The sequence below is a fragment of the Atractosteus spatula genome, chromosome 5 (genome assembly GCF_055471065.1).
Source record: "Atractosteus spatula isolate fAtrSpa1 chromosome 5, fAtrSpa1.hap1, whole genome shotgun sequence".
In the NCBI taxonomy this organism is placed as follows: domain Eukaryota; kingdom Metazoa; phylum Chordata; class Actinopteri; order Semionotiformes; family Lepisosteidae; genus Atractosteus; species Atractosteus spatula.
The window spans coordinates 63559117-63578017 of record NC_142710.1 but is presented as its reverse complement, the minus strand read 5'-3'; the positions used below and the strand labels follow the sequence as shown (position 1 = coordinate 63578017).

The 18901-nt window shown below is 39.3% G+C and overlaps 2 protein-coding genes across 3 annotated transcripts in view; one reads left to right on the top strand and one right to left on the bottom strand.

Annotated features, from left to right (window-relative positions):
• The first annotated feature begins 507 nt into the window (after window positions 1-507).
• On the top strand, window positions 508-12301 carry chdh (choline dehydrogenase). 2 transcript variants are annotated; one of them, XM_088916467.1, is made up of 9 exons: window positions 508-609; window positions 1282-2119; window positions 2331-2482; window positions 4015-4144; window positions 4388-4522; window positions 4918-5060; window positions 7093-7195; window positions 7581-7995; window positions 9737-12301. In XM_088916467.1, the coding sequence occupies exons 2-9, from the start codon at window positions 1402-1404 to the stop codon at window positions 9744-9746; spliced, it is 1806 nt and encodes a 601-aa protein (XP_088772593.1). In that variant the 5' UTR covers window positions 508-609; window positions 1282-1401; the 3' UTR covers window positions 9747-12301. The 2 variants fall into 2 exon arrangements, with proteins under 2 accessions (XP_088772593.1, XP_088772594.1); XM_088916468.1 differs by having other exon boundaries at window positions 7581-12301.
• Window positions 9027-18901, bottom strand: part of LOC148835448 (voltage-dependent L-type calcium channel subunit alpha-1D-like) — a 115897-nt gene continuing 106022 nt past the window's right edge. Inside the window, exons 39-46 of the mRNA XM_088915807.1 lie at window positions 18368-18484; window positions 17032-17402; window positions 15474-15500; window positions 14796-14939; window positions 14316-14482; window positions 13204-13325; window positions 12686-13006; window positions 9027-12511 (exon numbers count right to left, since the gene is read on the bottom strand). Of these exons, the coding sequence (XP_088771933.1) occupies window positions 12221-12511; window positions 12686-13006; window positions 13204-13325; window positions 14316-14482; window positions 14796-14939; window positions 15474-15500; window positions 17032-17402; window positions 18368-18484 (1560 nt within the window). The 3' untranslated portion in view covers window positions 9027-12220. The remainder of the gene's footprint in view (window positions 12512-12685; window positions 13007-13203; window positions 13326-14315; window positions 14483-14795; window positions 14940-15473; window positions 15501-17031; window positions 17403-18367; window positions 18485-18901) is intronic.

The window sequence follows — 18901 nt, the reverse complement described above, 5'->3', positions numbered from 1 at the left end:
ATAAAGTATAAAATACGCTGTGGAAAACGATGTAAAAATCTGCATTAAACAAGAATAAGGCGACAACTTGGAAGACATGTGGCATACTTTCTTAGAACAAACCCCTTTGTGTACAAGCGTGTAATTGGAGCAGAAAACCTGTTCTGTTCCCAGCTATAGCACCTTCCACTGATTTTAGAACCACTTCAAAGCATGACTATGAAGAAATATCACCGATATTAAACGTGGTCTAGACATACACGGTCACGAAATAAAATTTCTGTGTCGCACGTATTCTTTTACTTCATATTTCTGTCTGACAATTCAAGGTCAGACAGAAAATGGGAAAAGGGGGGATGTTTTACACAAAACAAAAAATAAGGAATATGCGCCACGACAGGCAGAATGGTTTTAAAACTTCAGCACGTCCGACGTGATTAGACATTCCCTGCACCCACTTGGTCTACCCACCACTTCTAGAGCACAGTGGATCTATTAATACTCTCCTTTCTATCATTGGAAAGTTGTAACAAACTCCGCCCTGCGGTGCCAGCTTCCCTTTGGCGATCCCCGAGGCAACCTGAATTTTACTTGGGCATTATTCAGTCCAGATCTTGTTTATTCTGCCGGGTAAGTTGTATGGGCAGGTATAACAGTTTCGAAATAAACAAAATTATATTTAATCACTAGCAGGACCCAGTTTTGTTGAGCTTAACCACACGTCCGTCCGTGGGAAAACAGGCCTTACATTGTATTTACGAGTTCAGTGTGGGCTAGAGTCCACTGGAAATCACGCCTTTAGACGCCTTTACTGGGGAGTACGGGTGGGTAAAAGAGGGTCATGGTTTAGAAACCGTCTCGAACTGTGACTATTTCAAAGGAAAACGTCCTTTACATTTTGTGCATTACTGATTAACACACCTGTAACCGGTTTTCATTGATTACCGCGCTATATAAGACAAGATTTGTCAAACCCGTTGAACATGCGACCCGTATTAATGAGCTCGCTTCTATCCAAATGTACTGTACAGGCTGAATATTTCTCTCAAATACTGTAAATTGCCCTGATGTGCCGGTGCATTTTAGAAGACAATGCCCGCTTTTCCAAACTGTAAATCCAGTTAACCCAAATCAAATAGCGTGAATTTGTGGGGTGGATAGGATTGTAGTGCTAACTGTTGGAATTTTACACTTTGAACTCTTCGTGTGTGGAAATTTCCCACCGGTGGGTCTGTATTATATAAAATATCTTTCCATAGTGTGACTGTTTCCATTCTGTATTTTTTGTTTTTGCCCCCCCAGCCTGCGTGGAGAAACATTATTACCTGTATTGGGACAAAGTGATTCTGGTATATGGTGCATATCGGATCTAATGTACTGTAGCTCACAGAAGAGTAAAGTCTGACGGATTACTGCAGAGCAATGCATTCTGCTGTCATTTCAAGGAGTGCCGTGGCGATGAACAGAACCAGAGTGTGGCAAGGGGTGCTTTCAACACTGCAGCAGCAGGAATACCCCAACTACAGCACCTCAGCAGTGGGGAGGAAGAGCCAGGCTTTCAGCTATGTGGTGGTGGGAGCCGGCTCGGCGGGGTGTGTGCTGGCGAACAGGCTCTCTGAAAGCCAGGCCGATTCGGTGCTCCTTTTGGAAGCCGGCCCAAGTGATTTGTTCCTGAATAGCACGCGCTTGTCCTGGAAGATCCACATGCCCGCGGCTCTGACGTATAACCTCTGTGACGATCAGTATAACTGGTTCTATCACACCGCGCCCCAGACGCACATGAACAACCGGGTGATGTACTGGCCGAGGGGCCGAGTCTGGGGGGGCTCCTCGTCTCTGAACGCCATGGTGTACATCCGGGGCCATGCAGAGGATTACAATCACTGGCACCGGGAGGGGGCCACGGGCTGGGACTACAAGCACTGCCTTCCTTATTTCAAGAAGGCCCAGGCCCATGAGCTTGGGGGCAACCAGTACAGAGGAGCTCATGGACCACTGCACGTCTCTCGGGGCAAAACAAACCACCCACTGCACCACGCTTTCATAGAGGCAGGCCTGCAGGCCGGCTACCCCTTCACAGATGACATGAATGGCTATCAACAAGAGGGATTTGGCTGGATGGACATGACGATCCACAGAGGTATTTTTTTTTGGGTTATGGGGTCAGGGAGATTTCTGTGGACATGTGATCAGGTGCCTAATCATCTAACCTCTGCGTGCCTCTGTTCAAAGCCAAAAGGCAGTCCCGTTGTACATGAAAAGTAAACAAGCATGCTGTTTTTGTTTGGAATTATTCGGAGCGGTTCTCAACTGAGTAACAAGTGCACTTACTAAGACAATTCCACACCCAGGTCAAAGATGGAGCACCGCTAGTGCCTACTTGCGCCCAGCCTTGGCACGACCGAACCTAAAGGCTGAGGTCAGGTGCCTGACCACCCAGGTGCTGTTCGAGGGGACAAAGGCTGTAGGAGTGGAATATATACAGAGGGGAGAGAAGAAGAGGGTAAGACCATTTTCTGTACACTTTTTGCAGCGTCCATGTGGTCAACAAACGATGTAATGAGCCATTTGCCTCATTGTGTTTGTGAAATGCATTCCTCACAGCTGCTGTCTTGCCACTGATCACACCCATTAAGGATTCTGTTTCATTCCTTTAGAAGCAATTACAGTTGCAGTTCCTGCACATTTACCGACAGATATCTGCTGTGGATGCCAAACACTGACTGCCAAACTATTTTATCTTGTAAAACGATATCACTTGTATGAAGTGTACCTTTGGTTTAAGATAATATAGTGGCCAGATAAAGGGGGTTGTTTGCAAAATTCAGTTGCTGAATTTAGAGACTGCGGCTGGATTTTTAAATCACAATGCCAGTGGTCATCTTGAAAGCTGTGGCATCTCTAAGCAACTGCGTTAAATGAGGATTGTGTCCTGATTCATCTCCCTTCTTCAGAATGTAATCTAATCTATTTAATCTAAATATAGTACAGTGTCATAATTTATCACCTCTGTTAGCACAACATAGAACACTTTAAGACATAATCTACTCTAAATCTTGTAATAAATTCTTATACAGTATATTCACGTTGGTGACTAATTTTTAGTTGTCAAGATGACCACATTTCAATCAATGTTAGACTAATGTTAGTTTGTCTTACATTACATATTTCCATGTACAGATTTAACAAGCTTTGTGAATACATTTGCAGAAGTGCATTCAGAAATACTGTGTAGTACGACATACAGTATGGCATATTTTAAAAACATTCATATCAGAATATTATTCATCCTTTTCAAGATGCTGCAGGAGTACATAAAGAGAAAAACGTTCTAGGTTAAGGTCTGTGATACAGGTGTCCACTAACTGGATTCTTAACTTACATTCAAAACATGTATGGTCACTTGCTTTATTAAGCGCCTTGGGGCAACCTTGTTGTTAAAGGCGCTATATAAAAATAAACTGAATTGAATGAATTAACTGACTGTGAGCTAGGTTCCTCAGGAGAACAAATCTGGTGGGTTTCACATAAAAATGTTACTAGACTAGATAAAAAAATATGATTCAGAAACAAAAAATAAAATAATTTCACTACAGCATTGTACTAATACAGTGATTTATCCAGTTGCCTCTGAATATGTGTGTATATCTATATAAAAATGCAAAAGAAAATCTTACATTTCTAGTTTTCTGAACTCAAATTTAGCCTTTTCACTTGGGGAATATGATCGTACTCCATTGGGAATATCTGCCTATGCTCTCTGACATTTTTTTGCAATAAGCAATAAGCCATGATGTTAGTGTAGGATACCACAATGTTGATGCAGCATTTAACTTTGTTAATATTCTTTCATTAATTCTTTAGTGCTGTGCGCCAGTCTCTCTCCATTGTTGGCACAGGCCATTATTTGAGCAAGCGGTGATTGCCAAACTGCATAAAAGTGTTTGATCTTTTTCCTGTATGTACAGTACATGCGTATTTGGCGGTAGACCAAGACAGACTTTGGCAGTCTTTATGCTTTGTCTTCTGGTTCAGGTCTATGCAGACAAGGAAGTTATTCTGTGCGGAGGGGCTATCAATTCCCCTCAGCTGCTCATGCTCTCCGGAATTGGAAATGCAGATGACCTAAAAAAACTGGGCATTCCTGTGGTGGTCCATCTTCCAGGTTACAGTTCTTCTTGTCCTCCTACTTCTCCTTCTCCCCTTCCAGGGGTTTTTAAGTTTGACAGTTGATTCATTTTCTCCTGGCAGCAGTTGTCTCATTGTCCTAACCGCATGGTGTTACTGCTGGAGCCTTGGCTTCAGTCAGCAAGAGTGTTTGTGATCTGTGTGGGAAGCCTGGACATCTTTTCTGTATTTCAAAATACACAGTTTTTGTTAAAAGAATTGTATCAACATTTTCCCTTAGGGGTTGGAAATAATCTTCAAGATCACATTGAACTTTACGTGCAGCAGGAGTGCACTCAACCCATAACTCTCTATAAGGCACAGAAGCCAGTCCACATGGTGAAGATCGGTTTGGAATGGCTGTTGAAATTCACAGGTACTATTGTTGGCCAGCTTAACTGAAATTATGTCGGACATCCAAATACATTTTTGATTTTTCTTTTCCTTGACAGTGTTTTCCCCTGTCCTGTGGTCGTTAAAATCAAAAGTATCAAAATTCTTAACCATGATATGCATGATAGACAGCTTGATGTTCTCTAACAGCCTATGTAGTTTCATAAATATAACATTCATGGGATATTTTCTTTGTTTTGAGGGGGAGGGTTGAAGCTACAGTGGTATGTATTTCCATCTCATATGATAATTCTAATAATTCTTAACGTAAGCATTACAGATGAGTATCTGGTGCTTCAATGGAATATTTATTTTCTGCTGAATCCATTCTGCCTCTTTCCTAGCTGCTGAGAAAACCTGTTAATTGCATCTCCCTAGGGTACGGTGCTACTGCCCACTTAGAGAGTGGGGGCTTCATCAGAAGTCGTCCGGGTGTGACCCACCCAGACATTCAGTTTCACTTCCTGCCATCACAAGTCATAGATCATGGAAGGATAAGCTCCAAAACTGAAGCCTATCAAGTGAGTATACTTACAGAGGTCTGCATCTGAGAGTGGAGAGAAAGGGTCATTTTCACAGTGCTGCCGCTGTGCATTACAAGAAAGCCACTGACAACATGCAAGTGTTGTTTTAACATTCGGTAGAGAATGAGTAAAGAAAAGAAGCAACATCTCGTCTAGATCCTACAAGTGTGCGGAACTCTACTGACAGCATGCAAAACCATGCCGCCTTGGAGAAATGAGAAAAAAATGATTATTTTTTATTTTTTAATAATTTTACCTCACTGAAAGGCTAGATTTCTTTCATATTTTCAGTGTAAGATCAAGCTGATAAACAACAAAGACATTTTTTCATAGCCTTTTTTTGTTCATCTTTACCAAAGGTGCCAATAACTCTGGAGGGCACTGTATTCTTTCACTGGGGTCATCTCTTTCACAAATACTGCACAAATACTTTTCACTGTGGTACTGTCAATATTCCAAATTCACACATCAGCTCCTCATTTTACTAAAGGGATGTGTTCCTCAGTACTAACAATCCAGTACAGATCCAGTTTGTTAAGTGAATAATTAAATGAATTAACTTTAAATAAAGGCAATGGTAAGAGATTTGATTTGATCTGACACACAGTTAAAAAGGTGGATGTATAGGGTTTGATAATTGCAGTTTTATGCTGACATTTAACTTCTTTTTACCATAAAAATGTTTAGTATAATCACAGACTAACCTTTTACGTCTTGATTAATTTCAGTTTAAAAAATGTGAATATATCATTTACAATTCATCACTGGAAAGAGGTGTATACTTTTGAAAGGCAGTGTATGTAAAAAAATATTGCATTCCTTTCTTTCACATTGAAAGTATAACAGTTCCTTAACCTACCATGTGAACTTGTAGTGATAAGTTGTCTTGCGACAACACGAGGTGTTCTTTCGAAATATAAATACAAAATAAACCCATTCAAATATTTCTATGTAAATATTTCTAAACCAGGAAACACCTCTTGATTTCATAATAGGCTTCTGCTGAACTTAGACTTCCAATTAATCTTGAAAATAATTTAGCTGGAAAATATTTTAGCAGAACAATACAGTGAATTCATTTTTCCATGAACTACATTTGGTAAGGAAAATCAGTTATCCTCCTGAGTATAAATTACAATGAAGTTTATATTTATCTTGCCCCACCTCTGAAAGCTCATACCAGATGTGCATAAGAGATTAGTCACCTGTGAAACTAAATGCCAAATGAGGTTTATCTTTTATAGGGGCCCTGCAGTCCCAATTTCTCAGACCAGTTATTAAATCTCGATAACAAATTAAATGTACAAATTTGGAATTAAGCACAAAATCATGAACTTTGCGAATGTACTGTATGGTTGCCATTTTGCTGCAAATCCCTCGTCTGGCCACGGTCGAGACCCAGAGTTCGCACAAATTGTGGTTTAAAATCGTCCTTTCCTGCTCACTAGTCACTGTGATGACTAATGCAATGTATGAGTGATTAAGTACGAGATGTACTTTAGTAGACATTTCATCGCAGAAAATGCTCCAACGCGATCTGCAGGCCAAGTTAATAAGCAAGTTGTGTGTTGGCAAAAGCGTCTTGAAGCCGAGAGTGAAATTTCTATTAAAAGAGCTGTACTCACAAGCCTACTTGTTCACAGTGTAGCTCAGTTCACCTCACCAGAAGTTTGCTTACCTCATTCTGAATCATAGGCACCGATGACACTATGGCACTGTGCATACCTGGAAATTTTATCTATTTTGTCGAGGTTTTACTTTTTTAATGTACATTTTACTTTCATTGCGGTTCAAAATGCACTTATTAACCCCAATTCTTTCTAACCCTAAAATATGAAAATGGCCTTGCAGTTCCGCTATAGCTTTGAAGTGTGTCAAATAAACCTTATTTTTTGCCCATACCAGGGTATTATTGTATAATTTGGAACTTTAAACAGTTTGTTCATGTTCATTGGTAAGATCTGTGAATTCAAGCACACGGTTTCTGTCGAAGTCTTTCTGCAGGATAACGGTATCACTATAACTGCAGGTTCACGTTGGACCAATGAGAAGCACCAGCAGAGGCTGGATAAAACTCAAGAGTGCCAATCCCCAGGATCACCCTATTATTGAGCCAAACTACTTGTCCACAGGTATATTATTATGATGATGATGATGATGATGATTATTATTCTCTTTTCTGGACGCTCGACCCCATGACTGGTAAAGGCCATGGGGAAATTTGGCCAGGACACTGAGATAACACTACTAGTCTTTTCAAGAAACACACTGGAATTTTTAACGTGTGTGTGTGCACTATCATTATTTTTCAACTGAACGATGGCACAACAAATGCAGTTTACAATTCTTATTTGAAATAAAGTATATAACCATCCGATAAAAGCATATAAGACTACAAGAACAGAAATACTTAAACAAGTGTGTGGAATTTTCAGTGCTATCTTGTAAACCCATTATAGTTCACGGGTGTGGAGCTGGGAACGGTTTTGATTTGGGCGCATTCATTTCCTTGCACAGATGTTGACGTGTTGGAGCTCAGGCAATGCGTTAAGCTCTCCAGGGAGCTTTTCGCCCAGAAGGCCTTCGACGAGTTCCGCGGCCGCGAGGTGCAGCCGGGGAGCCACGTCCAGTCGGACAAAGAGATCGACGCCTTCGTGAGGGAGAAGGCCGACAGCGCCTACCACCCCTCCTGCACCTGCAGGATGGGGCAGCCCTCGGACCCGATGGCCGTGGTGGACCCCGAGGCCCGGGTGATAGGAGTGGAGAAGCTCCGGGTGGTGGACGCCTCCATCATGCCGAGCATGGTCAGCGGGAACCTCAACGCTCCCACCATCATGATCGCCGAAAAAGCAGCCGACGGCATCATGGGGCGTCCCCCTCTCCGGGAGGAAGATGTTCCGGTATACAAACCCCCCACTCTCGAATCTCAGAGGTAAACACGCCTCTGCAAAAGAGTAAACAAACCATCAGACCTACCGATTTTTTTATGATCACTTTATGAGCCCCCTGCCTTGTGCCCATTGCTCGTCTTCCAACTCCCATGTGACACTGTATGGATAATAATTAATAATAATAATAGCTTACACTTAAATAGCGCTTTTCTGGACACTCCACTCAAAGCGCTTTACAGGTAATGGGAACTCCCCTCAACCACCACCAATGTGCAGCCCCACCTGGATGATGCGACGGCAGCCATAGTGCGCCAGAACGCTCCCCACACACCAGCTGTCAGTGGGGAGGAGAGCAGAGTGATGAAGCCAATTCATAGACGATAAAGCGGTTAGAAAACTGATGGATGGATTTTATCAACCACATTTGCCATTTGGTTCCTCAGAAGGTATTGGCTCAGAACACAAAAAATTGATATTAGATCACGCACTGTGTATTATAGTTAAATTCTATAGATCACCTAACCTAAGCAACTGGAGGTCCAGTGATAGCTTTAATGAATTGATTACTAGCACTAAACTGGAAAGCATTTGTTTAAAGATTCAGACGTACTGTTAACTGTAATAATTTTATGGATTTGATATCGGTCTTAAGGTTAGAAATGAATAAAGACTAACTGCAGAATTATAATTCTTTAAATGAACGATTGCACAACCAAGAGTTTACAATTCTTACCTAGATTTAAACTAACCATTATCTTAAAAGTATATAACAACAAGAACACAGATTCTTTAACAAACGTGTGTTGAACTTCCAACATGATCTTGTAAACCAATTTTTAAAATATGTTTATATTTGTCTGTGCTACTAGTTGTTAGAAACTTTTTATTCTACATAAAAATTACCTCACTTAAGCCAGTTTTTACTTGCCTTTGTCCTTAGCTTTAATGTTTGCCCTGTCCTTGAAAACTTTTCTCTTAACATTTGTACTAATACATATTATTCTGCCTTGATCTGTACTTGTATCAATACATGATGCAATCTGATGTACTGTAAGTATTCACCATGTTGAACTTTGATTGTTCATAGTAGTTTATTCAGTAGTCATTAGAAAATAAAATTATTTCAGTGTTGATTCGTAAGCTTGATCCAGGACATAAGTAAAAGAAAAAAAAATACAAAAAAATGATTCTGATTGATACAAAACCTAGATACAGAAGGTAACTATGTAAGCTGCTACTGTGAGAAATGTTTACTGAATAAAACCTTTAAAGAGATTGTATCAGGAATTTTTCATGTAGAATACATTACCACATATCTTTTAAGTTTGCCTTACATTTCTGTACATAATTTACATTTGTTTCCATATATTTAAATACATCATTAATAAAAAAAACAACTGTGATCAAAAATGAATAAATTGTTTGTAAACTGTTATACATTACTTTTCAAGATTTTTGTTGTTTTATTTTTAAACCGCAAACTGGTTTTATTACAGAAGTAAAGACCAGTGCACCTTGGATTTATTTCTTACTCCCAGCATCAAAAGGTGACATGTAAATTACAAATATAGATCTCACTATACTGAACATACAGTCACAGGAAAATACAAATTAGCTCACCTTGTTACACAAAAGTTTGAAAGTCATATAAAAGAATGAATGAGAAACAAGTGTACTACACATTTACTTGTGCAAAGACAGACAGTTATGTGCTAATATTTAAATACCATTGGTATAGATTAAAACCAATTCATTTTTTCTTGTTTTCATTTTTTTTTTCAGGAATCCCTGAGGTTAAAGTAACTTGGATTAGTCTTTAGTTAATTTACAGAAGTGTTTAAAAATAATGCATATTATATCAGAAACTGCTACGTACAATGTGCCTGGGTTTGAAAAGGTCCTTCCAAGATAAAAAGTGCAGCCTCAGAGATTTTCAGAAAAAAAAGACCAGAACACATTTTTTGAAGAACAATTCAAAGAGCCCTTTCTGTATGCACATCCATTTATGACTCTACATTTTTAACACTACAATGTTTGGTTAACTGAAAGCACAGTATACTCTAATGTACAAGAAATCAAATCTTCTTTTCTTTTAATATGTGGAAACATCTCTTTCAAAATAGGATGTGTCATTTTAAAATGACAATGAAAGGTATTGATTTTTTTTTGTGTGTTTTTGATTTCAAATTACACTGGGATGCACAGTAGGAAAACCATAGTTAAAATACCTTACGAGTGAGAAATGCCACATTTAAAAATAACCTATTAAAACACTGATATGTTTCCCCCCACCTCTTGTAGAGGTATATTAGAACATTGTAACATGGAAAGAGTGTGGGTAATATTGCTTTACAGCTCTTCACTTCATCTTACAGGGTTTGAAAGATCTGATGTGAAAAACACCAATCTAGTATAGAAAGCGTCTCTTTGTGTGCTGTCTCTTGCAAATCGTCACAATATTAAATCTTGGATAAAGTACATCTCTAATAACTTGTACAATAAAGTTATTGGAGGTTTGTGTATAATAGGGAACTGTAAAGAGCACATTGTTTCCAGGAAAAAAGGAACAAATTAAAAGTATGCAGCATTCAGCCAAATTCAGAATTTTTACTTTGTGACCTTTGGAAAAAAAAAAGGAAGTGTTCCCTTCAAGATCTTTTTAGAAAAAAAAGATTAAAATTAACAAAAATAAAACTCACTTTTGGTTGCTATTAACAATTTATACAAAAGGTTGACTTGCAAGATGTTACACTGAATTGCATTTAAATGAGTATATACAGATATCTATAAGTGAACCTTAACTGTACATTTTAAAGATTAAATCTGTCTTTGAAAAATCAACTTTTTCAAGGTATTTCAATCAAACATTTCAAACCCTATAAATTGTGTTACACTTTAATCAAGCAGCATTATTAATGCACAAAGCATTTTAAGAGTTAAACCAACCAAGATATGCAAAAAGAGCATATACTTTATTTTCAACAAACCTGTACTGTGAATACAAAGTAGCCAAAGTAAAAGAGACATAACCCCATAACCACCTCTCACCTTTTGTTTGATTTTTACCAGTGAGCACTGCACACGTTTGAGGTGAGACTGCTCAAGAATATTATTTTAGCATTTTTATGAAGCAACTGTGCTTCTACCAGTCAACACTGTGGCTTCTGCATACCTTGTGCAAATTTCAATATTCACATTGACTTCAAACTTATTCTTAAAACTTCTGTTTTTGCAAATAAGTTAAGAGGATACATCTGATCAAAAAAGGCAAATATACTATATATATTTATATATTACTCTATGTTCCTAATAAAATAACATCAATCTATTTTATAAGAACAAGAATTAGGAACCATATTGCTGCTTTGTTTGTCAAATACGGTACATAATTACAAAATATAGAACATCTCTTTACAAAGTATTTTTTATATTACAATTCATGTACAGTATTATCTACTATGAAATATTAAAGAAGCTATTCTAAGATTCAAAGTTAACCTGGCTGCAGTGCATTGTCTTGAATGCCTTAACTGTCTTCAGTGTACAGTATGTTGCCTTATAGTGACAGCCATGTAAAACAGACTATCTCTAGTTTGATAATACAATAAGTAAAAGTGATATTTACGTGTCAACTGGTGCTATTTAGAGGTGGAAAACTAATGTCAGTGTTTCGAAAGAAGAAACTGAGAACTAGATTCAAGATTGAGTTAAAATTCACCTTACACTCCTCCGGAGGATATGTTTGTTTTGCAGTGGAAACTTATTTGCTTGATATGCTGATGCAGTATAAAGTAACTGAGGTAATGACACTATCTGGTATCTGATTGTCATCACCGGTTATACCCTATCCTGCTGGGAGTGCACGTACTTTAACTGTTACCAATGCAATTGCATTGCTCCAGTAGGAAAGCTGTTCCCTAGGTTGTTGTGCCCAGGCTTGACTTAAAGGGTATGGACAAGGTTGCATTGATCCTTAGGGAGGAAACAGGTTCCTGCTTGGCAAAACAGAGTTTGCTTCTTGGTGCAGGTCTTAGCCTTTTGGTGTTTTTTTTACGATGTCTGTTCTTCCCACTCTCAGGCTGACCACCTGTGTGCAAAGCTCTCTCTGGCTTCAAACAGTTGTCACATTCCCTGCTCTCAGACCTGTCACTGCCCTTTGATCCAGCTAGTGCCTTAAATATTCCGTTTCACGAAAAAAGGCACTTCTTTTGTTAACAACCCAATAAATGCATTTTTGTTGCCGTTGCTGTTTTCTTTTAGCCAATGCTATAAAGTCGTAATGCATATCATTTCATCTGCTAAATCCTCCTCGTATTTCCCAGAGTCTGGTTCTTCGTCACTGTAGCCAGTGGCAAAGTCTTGGAGCTCGTAATCTCTTCTGCTTAAAATGGGGAACATCTCTCCATTGGCTCCATTCACACTGCCATTGAGAAGATTGCTAGCAGCGCTTTCCATTTCATCTATAGTCATGTCACAAGCGTCTGCAATCTCGTGCTTTGTTGCAGAGACAAACTTTGGGTCTTTTGCATACCTTCCCAGTCCTTCCGATATTAATACCTGAAAGAGGGAGTTGTGGTTTACTCTCAAGCTCTTTTTTTCACAATTAATAATGCATAATGTTTCCATCAGTTCCGCAATATTTAAACAAGGCGGACAGATTTACATTTCGATTGTTTTATTATATGAATCGTTTGGAATTTTCCATGCAAAAGTTGGCTTTATTTCACTTACCGCCTCAACCAAGCTGGTCGCACTCCCTCTCTTTTCATGATACTTGTGTCTGAACTCAGCAGGGACTTTTAAGTTTGCTGGTGTGTATATCCTGTGTGAGTAATCGGGGTCATCGGTGTACCAGGAGCTCCTGTGCACTGATGAATGACTGCTGCTGATATTGTCTCTAGCATTGGGCCTGTCCACACGGATCAGGGGCGTGTAATAGGGGGAGCGGTCCTTGCTGGTGGGCGTGGCGGGGGGCGTGGCCCAGGAGCGCGTGGAACGTGTTGGGGAGAGCCTCTGAGCCCTGTTGGAGTCCAGACCTGCCACAGCCATCACCTATGTACCAGTGAAGATATAACACAAAACATGACGCTTCAAGGCATTTTGAGACCCATACAGTGACTCCTATTCCAAAACTTTATGATGCACTACATTAAGAATGCACCACCTCTCTTTCATTTTGCTTTAAGCCAGCTCTGATGAAGAGCCACAGGAGAACAGGTTTGCCTTCTAACACACAGAAACATGTGTACCTGGTGCTGCATCAGATGGAGTGGGAGTGCTGTGCGCTGGTGGAACGCAGGAGACAGTGGGATATCATCCTGACTGCTTTGTCTTCGCAGACACTCAAAATTGAATGAAGGTCTTCGATTTGCTGATTGTTTAAAAAAAGAAAATGAAGATGGTTTTTTTGCTATGTTTTCATTGCGGTTAGACAATCCTAAGCTCTTAAATGTCTCTAGCATGTATACGTCGTAAACACTGTACTCAGTCTCAACACATTATCAGTACACACAACTTATTGATTGCCACCTTTGTTTGTCATGTAGATAACTATATATATATTGTATGGAAACTCTTGGCTTTGCACTTTCAGACAAACCTACATTTTCACATTTGTAATGAGCCTGTGAGAGACTACAGTACCTATATTACAGCAAGTCAGAATAAGATTTGAAAGGAAACAACAGCACAATAAAAACGTTTTCTTGAAAACCCATCCAAACCCGTCCAAAAATCACTAAAGATTTTTCGGGATGTTGGAAAACCCTACTGTTCACAAAAGAAATAACAGAGTGCCTCAGACACATAAATATCTTTTTATGCTAAAATCTTCATGAAAAGAAAACTCAGGTTTTGGCTATTCACAATCAGGAGACTTGCGTTCCTGCATACCTTAAACTGTAATTCAGATATTATAACAAAAATATAACAATAATGAAAAAGCAACTTTACAATGCATTACAGTATATATTCATCCTGGAGGAGAAACTTTGTTCTGGAGGGAGGCAATCCTTACAGTTTTACAGATAATCTAAAACCTCTGTTATGGTTAAAAACCAAAAACAAAAAACTTGTTAGAGCTCAGTAACAGAAAGCATTACGAAATGAAAATCACAAGAATCTAAGAATCAGACTTGTGCACATTTATATATGAATATGAAAGAAAAGGAAAGACACCTCTTTGCACAGAAGGAGATGGGGAGGTCTAGAACAATCTACACTGACCATGCTGTTGAAACAAATACCCCAGCCTCTTTCAAGGAAACATGGAACGATCAATTATCATCCTTTTCACTTCCAATTTCCATCAGCTGAGACAGCAGGCCCAGTGCCGGCACTGAAACAGGAAATCTCCACTCACCTTGGGGTGTAGGAGGAAGCAGACGCCTCTTTGGAGACCTACGAGACTCATGATAGATTGGTTGTTCATCATCATCATAGTAACCATAGGGGTGATGGTAGCCTTTAGGTGTTTCATAGTCAAGGTCACTGGTATAATATCTATCATAGTATTCATTGTAAGACCTCCTGGAGGAATGAAGATGCAGAGAGGATAAACTTTTTAAACACTGTATGTTTACAAATGTTTAGCTTTACATTTTGTAGCTCTGTAAAACACACACATACATATATACAAATTATCTACAGTCTACAAAGAGGTGCACCTCTGCAGGTAAGTCTAAAATCCCCCAAAATAAAGGATACGCTCAACTGCATAATTAAGACGCAAACACCCTGTACATACAGGGTAGGCACAAATCCAAGCCAAAAGTTCTGGTGAGAAAGAAACACATTGTGCCCTGTGGTTATAAGAATTGGGGATGGGCACCCATTGCATTACCTGTCTCCAGAAAGCATATTGTCATCTTCATAAAATTCCTCTCCGCTGTAGTACTCCCCGGAGTAACGATCCTCCTCATAGTAGTCGCTCCCTGAGGGATCTTCTCTCCGGATTGTAGGGAAAGGCCCCTCTCCAGAGTCTGATCTGCATGTGCAAGGTGTCACAGGTGAAATCTGGACTTACGCTTGGGTAAAAGGGCTACGACACCTGTCAATAGGCAGGCATAATCAAGCCTCTTACTGTTAACTGACTCAGGCAGTTCTAAATAACTGTAATATGCTTAATATTAAAAGGTAAAGAACAAATCATTAGTCTGACTGTCCTCTGCAACTCTTCTGGGTAACAGGTGTTCATGATCTTTTTTTAGTACAGTAACTGTAAGCACTGATAAAAATAAAACATGCATTCAAGAAGTCCATCTGAATAGAGAGTAGGGTCTATACACTTTACAAAGCTTAGGACACTGGTTAGGGATACAATCCTTTCATGTCAATTCTTCAAGTGCATGTCATAGGAATAAGAACAATACAAAGAAACATTAGTTTGACCAGAAAAAGGAACACGTAAGATTTGTCTATCTACCTACCAGGGAGGATGCAATGAAGAAGTCCCAACCACTAGCTATTCCACTAAATTAAAAAAAATCTATGGATACAGTATGTTCTACAGTGGACATACCTAATATAGGTTTCATAGTAGCGGGTCCTATCCCAGAAGGCAAAGAAATGGTTGAGAGAAAGTATTTTGGTTAGGTAATCAAGGAAGGAAGATGAAAAAAAGGTACAATGCAACATATATATTATACAGTATATGAAAAATATACAGTATTCTTATATATGCTTTTTCATTTGGAAAGGGTTACATGCATGTATGTGAGAGCAAGATGCCTGGACAGCAGTCATAGAGTGAAGTGGATTTCACCTTAATCATGCAAGGCAGGACTGAGAGACATTTCTTTAATGTGGCCACAGAAACCATTTACAATATAGCTGATCAATGCATGTCTCACTTAGGTAAAACCCTGGTTAAATACTGTGAGAAGATTATTAACATTTTCTGTAAAAATTAAATACAAGAAAGAATTGATGTTAACCATGTATTTGCTAATCGGTTAGCTCATGACTGAGCATTATGAAGTATTACAATAATACAAGGAAATATGTTGTAGCTGCCTCATTATATAACAAGCAGGGGGTAATACTTCAGCACTTTCATTGGAAGAAAAAGCTATTAAGTCTACAGTATGTGCTCAACTGTAAATAACCTTCACAGTAAATTACAAATTCTTCTGGATTTACACTAAAGGCGGAGCGGTGGCTCTATGGCTCAGGATCTGCGCCTGTGGCTGGAAGGTTGCTGGTTCGTTTTCCACAACCAGCAGAGGAATCTTACTAAGTTTGGCCCCTGAGCAAGGCCCTTAACCCCAACTGCTCCAGGGGTGCCGTATACTGTAAATGGCTGACCCTGCGCTCTGACCCCAAGCTTCTCTCCCTGTCTGTGTCTCATGGAGAGCAAGCTGGGGTCTGCGAAAAGACAAATTCCTAATGCAAGAAATTGTATATGGCCAATGAAGTGATCTTATCTTATCTAAAAGAACAACTATTTCCACTATCAGTGCCAGGAAAGAAATTCCCTTCATGTATGGAGGCTTCTAATAATAGTCAAATTGGTAATGAAAAGATGAGTGCAGTTGTTTGAAAATTATTTTTTTCTTTAATAAAAGCTTATTGTTGTCCCCCCTTCCACATACAACTATGACCAAAAAAACACCCTTCTTTAAAAACCCATCAATCAACGGAGCCCTTTCTGTATCTTCTGTAACAAGGTTAAAACAATCAGCCACTATAAACCACAGCCTTACATTTTATACGAGTATGTGGTACTTCTTGATTGTGGTCTGGATTCTATGGGCATAATATTGACAGAACACTGCAGGGATAGGGTAGGGCAGAGACCGGTGGAGAAAACAGTCCCCACCTTCAAGTGCAGCCAGGAAAAGACATGATCAGGATGGAAAAGCATGTCTCTGAGGATGGGTGTGTGTAACAGTACCCCGGTCATCTAAATGCATCCAGCATTTGTGAGCTGGGATTAACAACAGCAGGCAATATCTAATTGAGGTGTGCAGGGGGAAAATGCTATGTCTTTTTAAGTGGGGTTTCCTAGTGTTTCTTGCAATTCTTAAAGCAACATAACGAGCAGACAGATTTCCATTAAACTTTTTCCCATTTCTTACCTTTTGACGCTTGGTTTCCTGTGCTTCTCATACACATCTGCCTTGAAGTAAGAAGCATGGGCAGGGTATCCATTAGCAGAGGTATGATCGTAGTACCGGTGCCCAGAGTGCTTTCCGTTAGGAATGGTGGACACATTGGCATTGTTGAGATTGGCATTGGTGGACTTTGGTGACTTTGAGAACGAGTTGTGGTTGCGATGGTTGTGGGGCAGGGAGTTTCCAGTTCTGCTGTATTTGCTGTGGTCCGCTGGTGGGCGGTTTGCAGGGGTCTGGATCTGCAGGGGGCGCTGTGTGGCGTTAGTCTGCTGAACAGAGCTTCTACTTTCACCATTGACGTGATTCACATGATTGCCAAAGAGGCCACCGTTCCTCTGCAAACAAATGTGCAAGTGAATATGCTGACAAATACAAAATCCTAAGTCTTAGTGCGCACATTTATACAGGTTCTGTTTTTCCCACAAATGAGTGACCTCACCTTTTTGTGCCAATTTTTTAAAAATTCGATATTGTTTTTTTTCTGTTGTTCAATTTGTTACCACTAAAGTGATCAGTGTTTACAAAATGCCTTCTCCCACTATTAAAATGTAAATATATTTCCAACATATATGATTATATGTTTATTAATGCAATGATTTACTGATATATATGCAGAATGTATCTGACTTTATGAATGCTGAAAATTTTCATTAAGTGAATGTGAAATTCTGGTGTTCACGAAGAATCAGTTGCTGAGCCCTGCAAGTCAAACTGAGAGACATAATGTGATGTTACAATTTTGCAGCCATTTCCCTGAGTGACCCACCTCATCAAATGTCTCACTCAAACGTTCATGTACATAAGCAAACAGTGCAAATAAAATGAAACTAGAAGGGACACAATGTCCCAGAGATCACAAGAGAGAACTCCACTGTCCTATCTTTCCAATTCAGCCTAAATGCTGAGACATAACAAATATATTGATTTGTAAGTTGAATACATTAATTCTCTTTGGAAAAGAAAATCTGCTGTAAATATTGTCCATGGTCAAATGTACTGTATAGTATGATTTTAAAATGAGACATGCAATAAGGTAAAATGAAATGATGAATTATGCACGCATGCTTGATCAAATTGAACTGCAACTTAAGCACTTGGTATTAGTGGATATGATTAAAACTATAATGGTACAGGCAATGAAACTTAATTTCAATGCAGTCTGTAATTGCTCTGGAGCAAAGTCAGCCAGTTCAATTTAAAAAAAAAACAGTTATATGTATAACTGGGGTTCTTCATATTTCCAGTTTTGCTCTCACCATTGCTTTTTTGCTGCATGAAACTATTAAAATTGAATGGTTACCCTATAAATATCCTCGTCCTCGTCAGGATTAACTTCTACAACCTCCTCATCTTGCAGGTCACATGATATTGCTCGGCGAATTTCGGGCCCAATATCATGTAGTGTTCGGAGTCCAGCCTGCAACGATGATAAGAAAAGTTCTTAGAATCCCAGGTGTACGGTAGTATTTCCCAGGGTACTGTAGTGACCCAGAAGCAGTGTACCAAATCGCACTGAAAAGCATGTTATATGGGAAGATTCAATACAAAAATGACAGTTCTTGAATTTCAGGTTGAATCGCCAGCTTCAACTGTAAATGACCTTCGGGAATAACAGCACAGCTGTCGCAAGAATTAAGATTTGTTTTTGATGGCATATACAGTCTGCAAGCATTGAAAATATTTGCTGGTCATAGGTTATGATGTGTTACAAACATTCCAAAGAATCATACAAAGGCTTTCTGAGCAGATGGCAAGAGAAATTCACACGTCTTGACAATTGGCTGTGCTATCCAGGATGAGAACTCTGAGTCAGCCTGAGTTGTTTCATCATGAT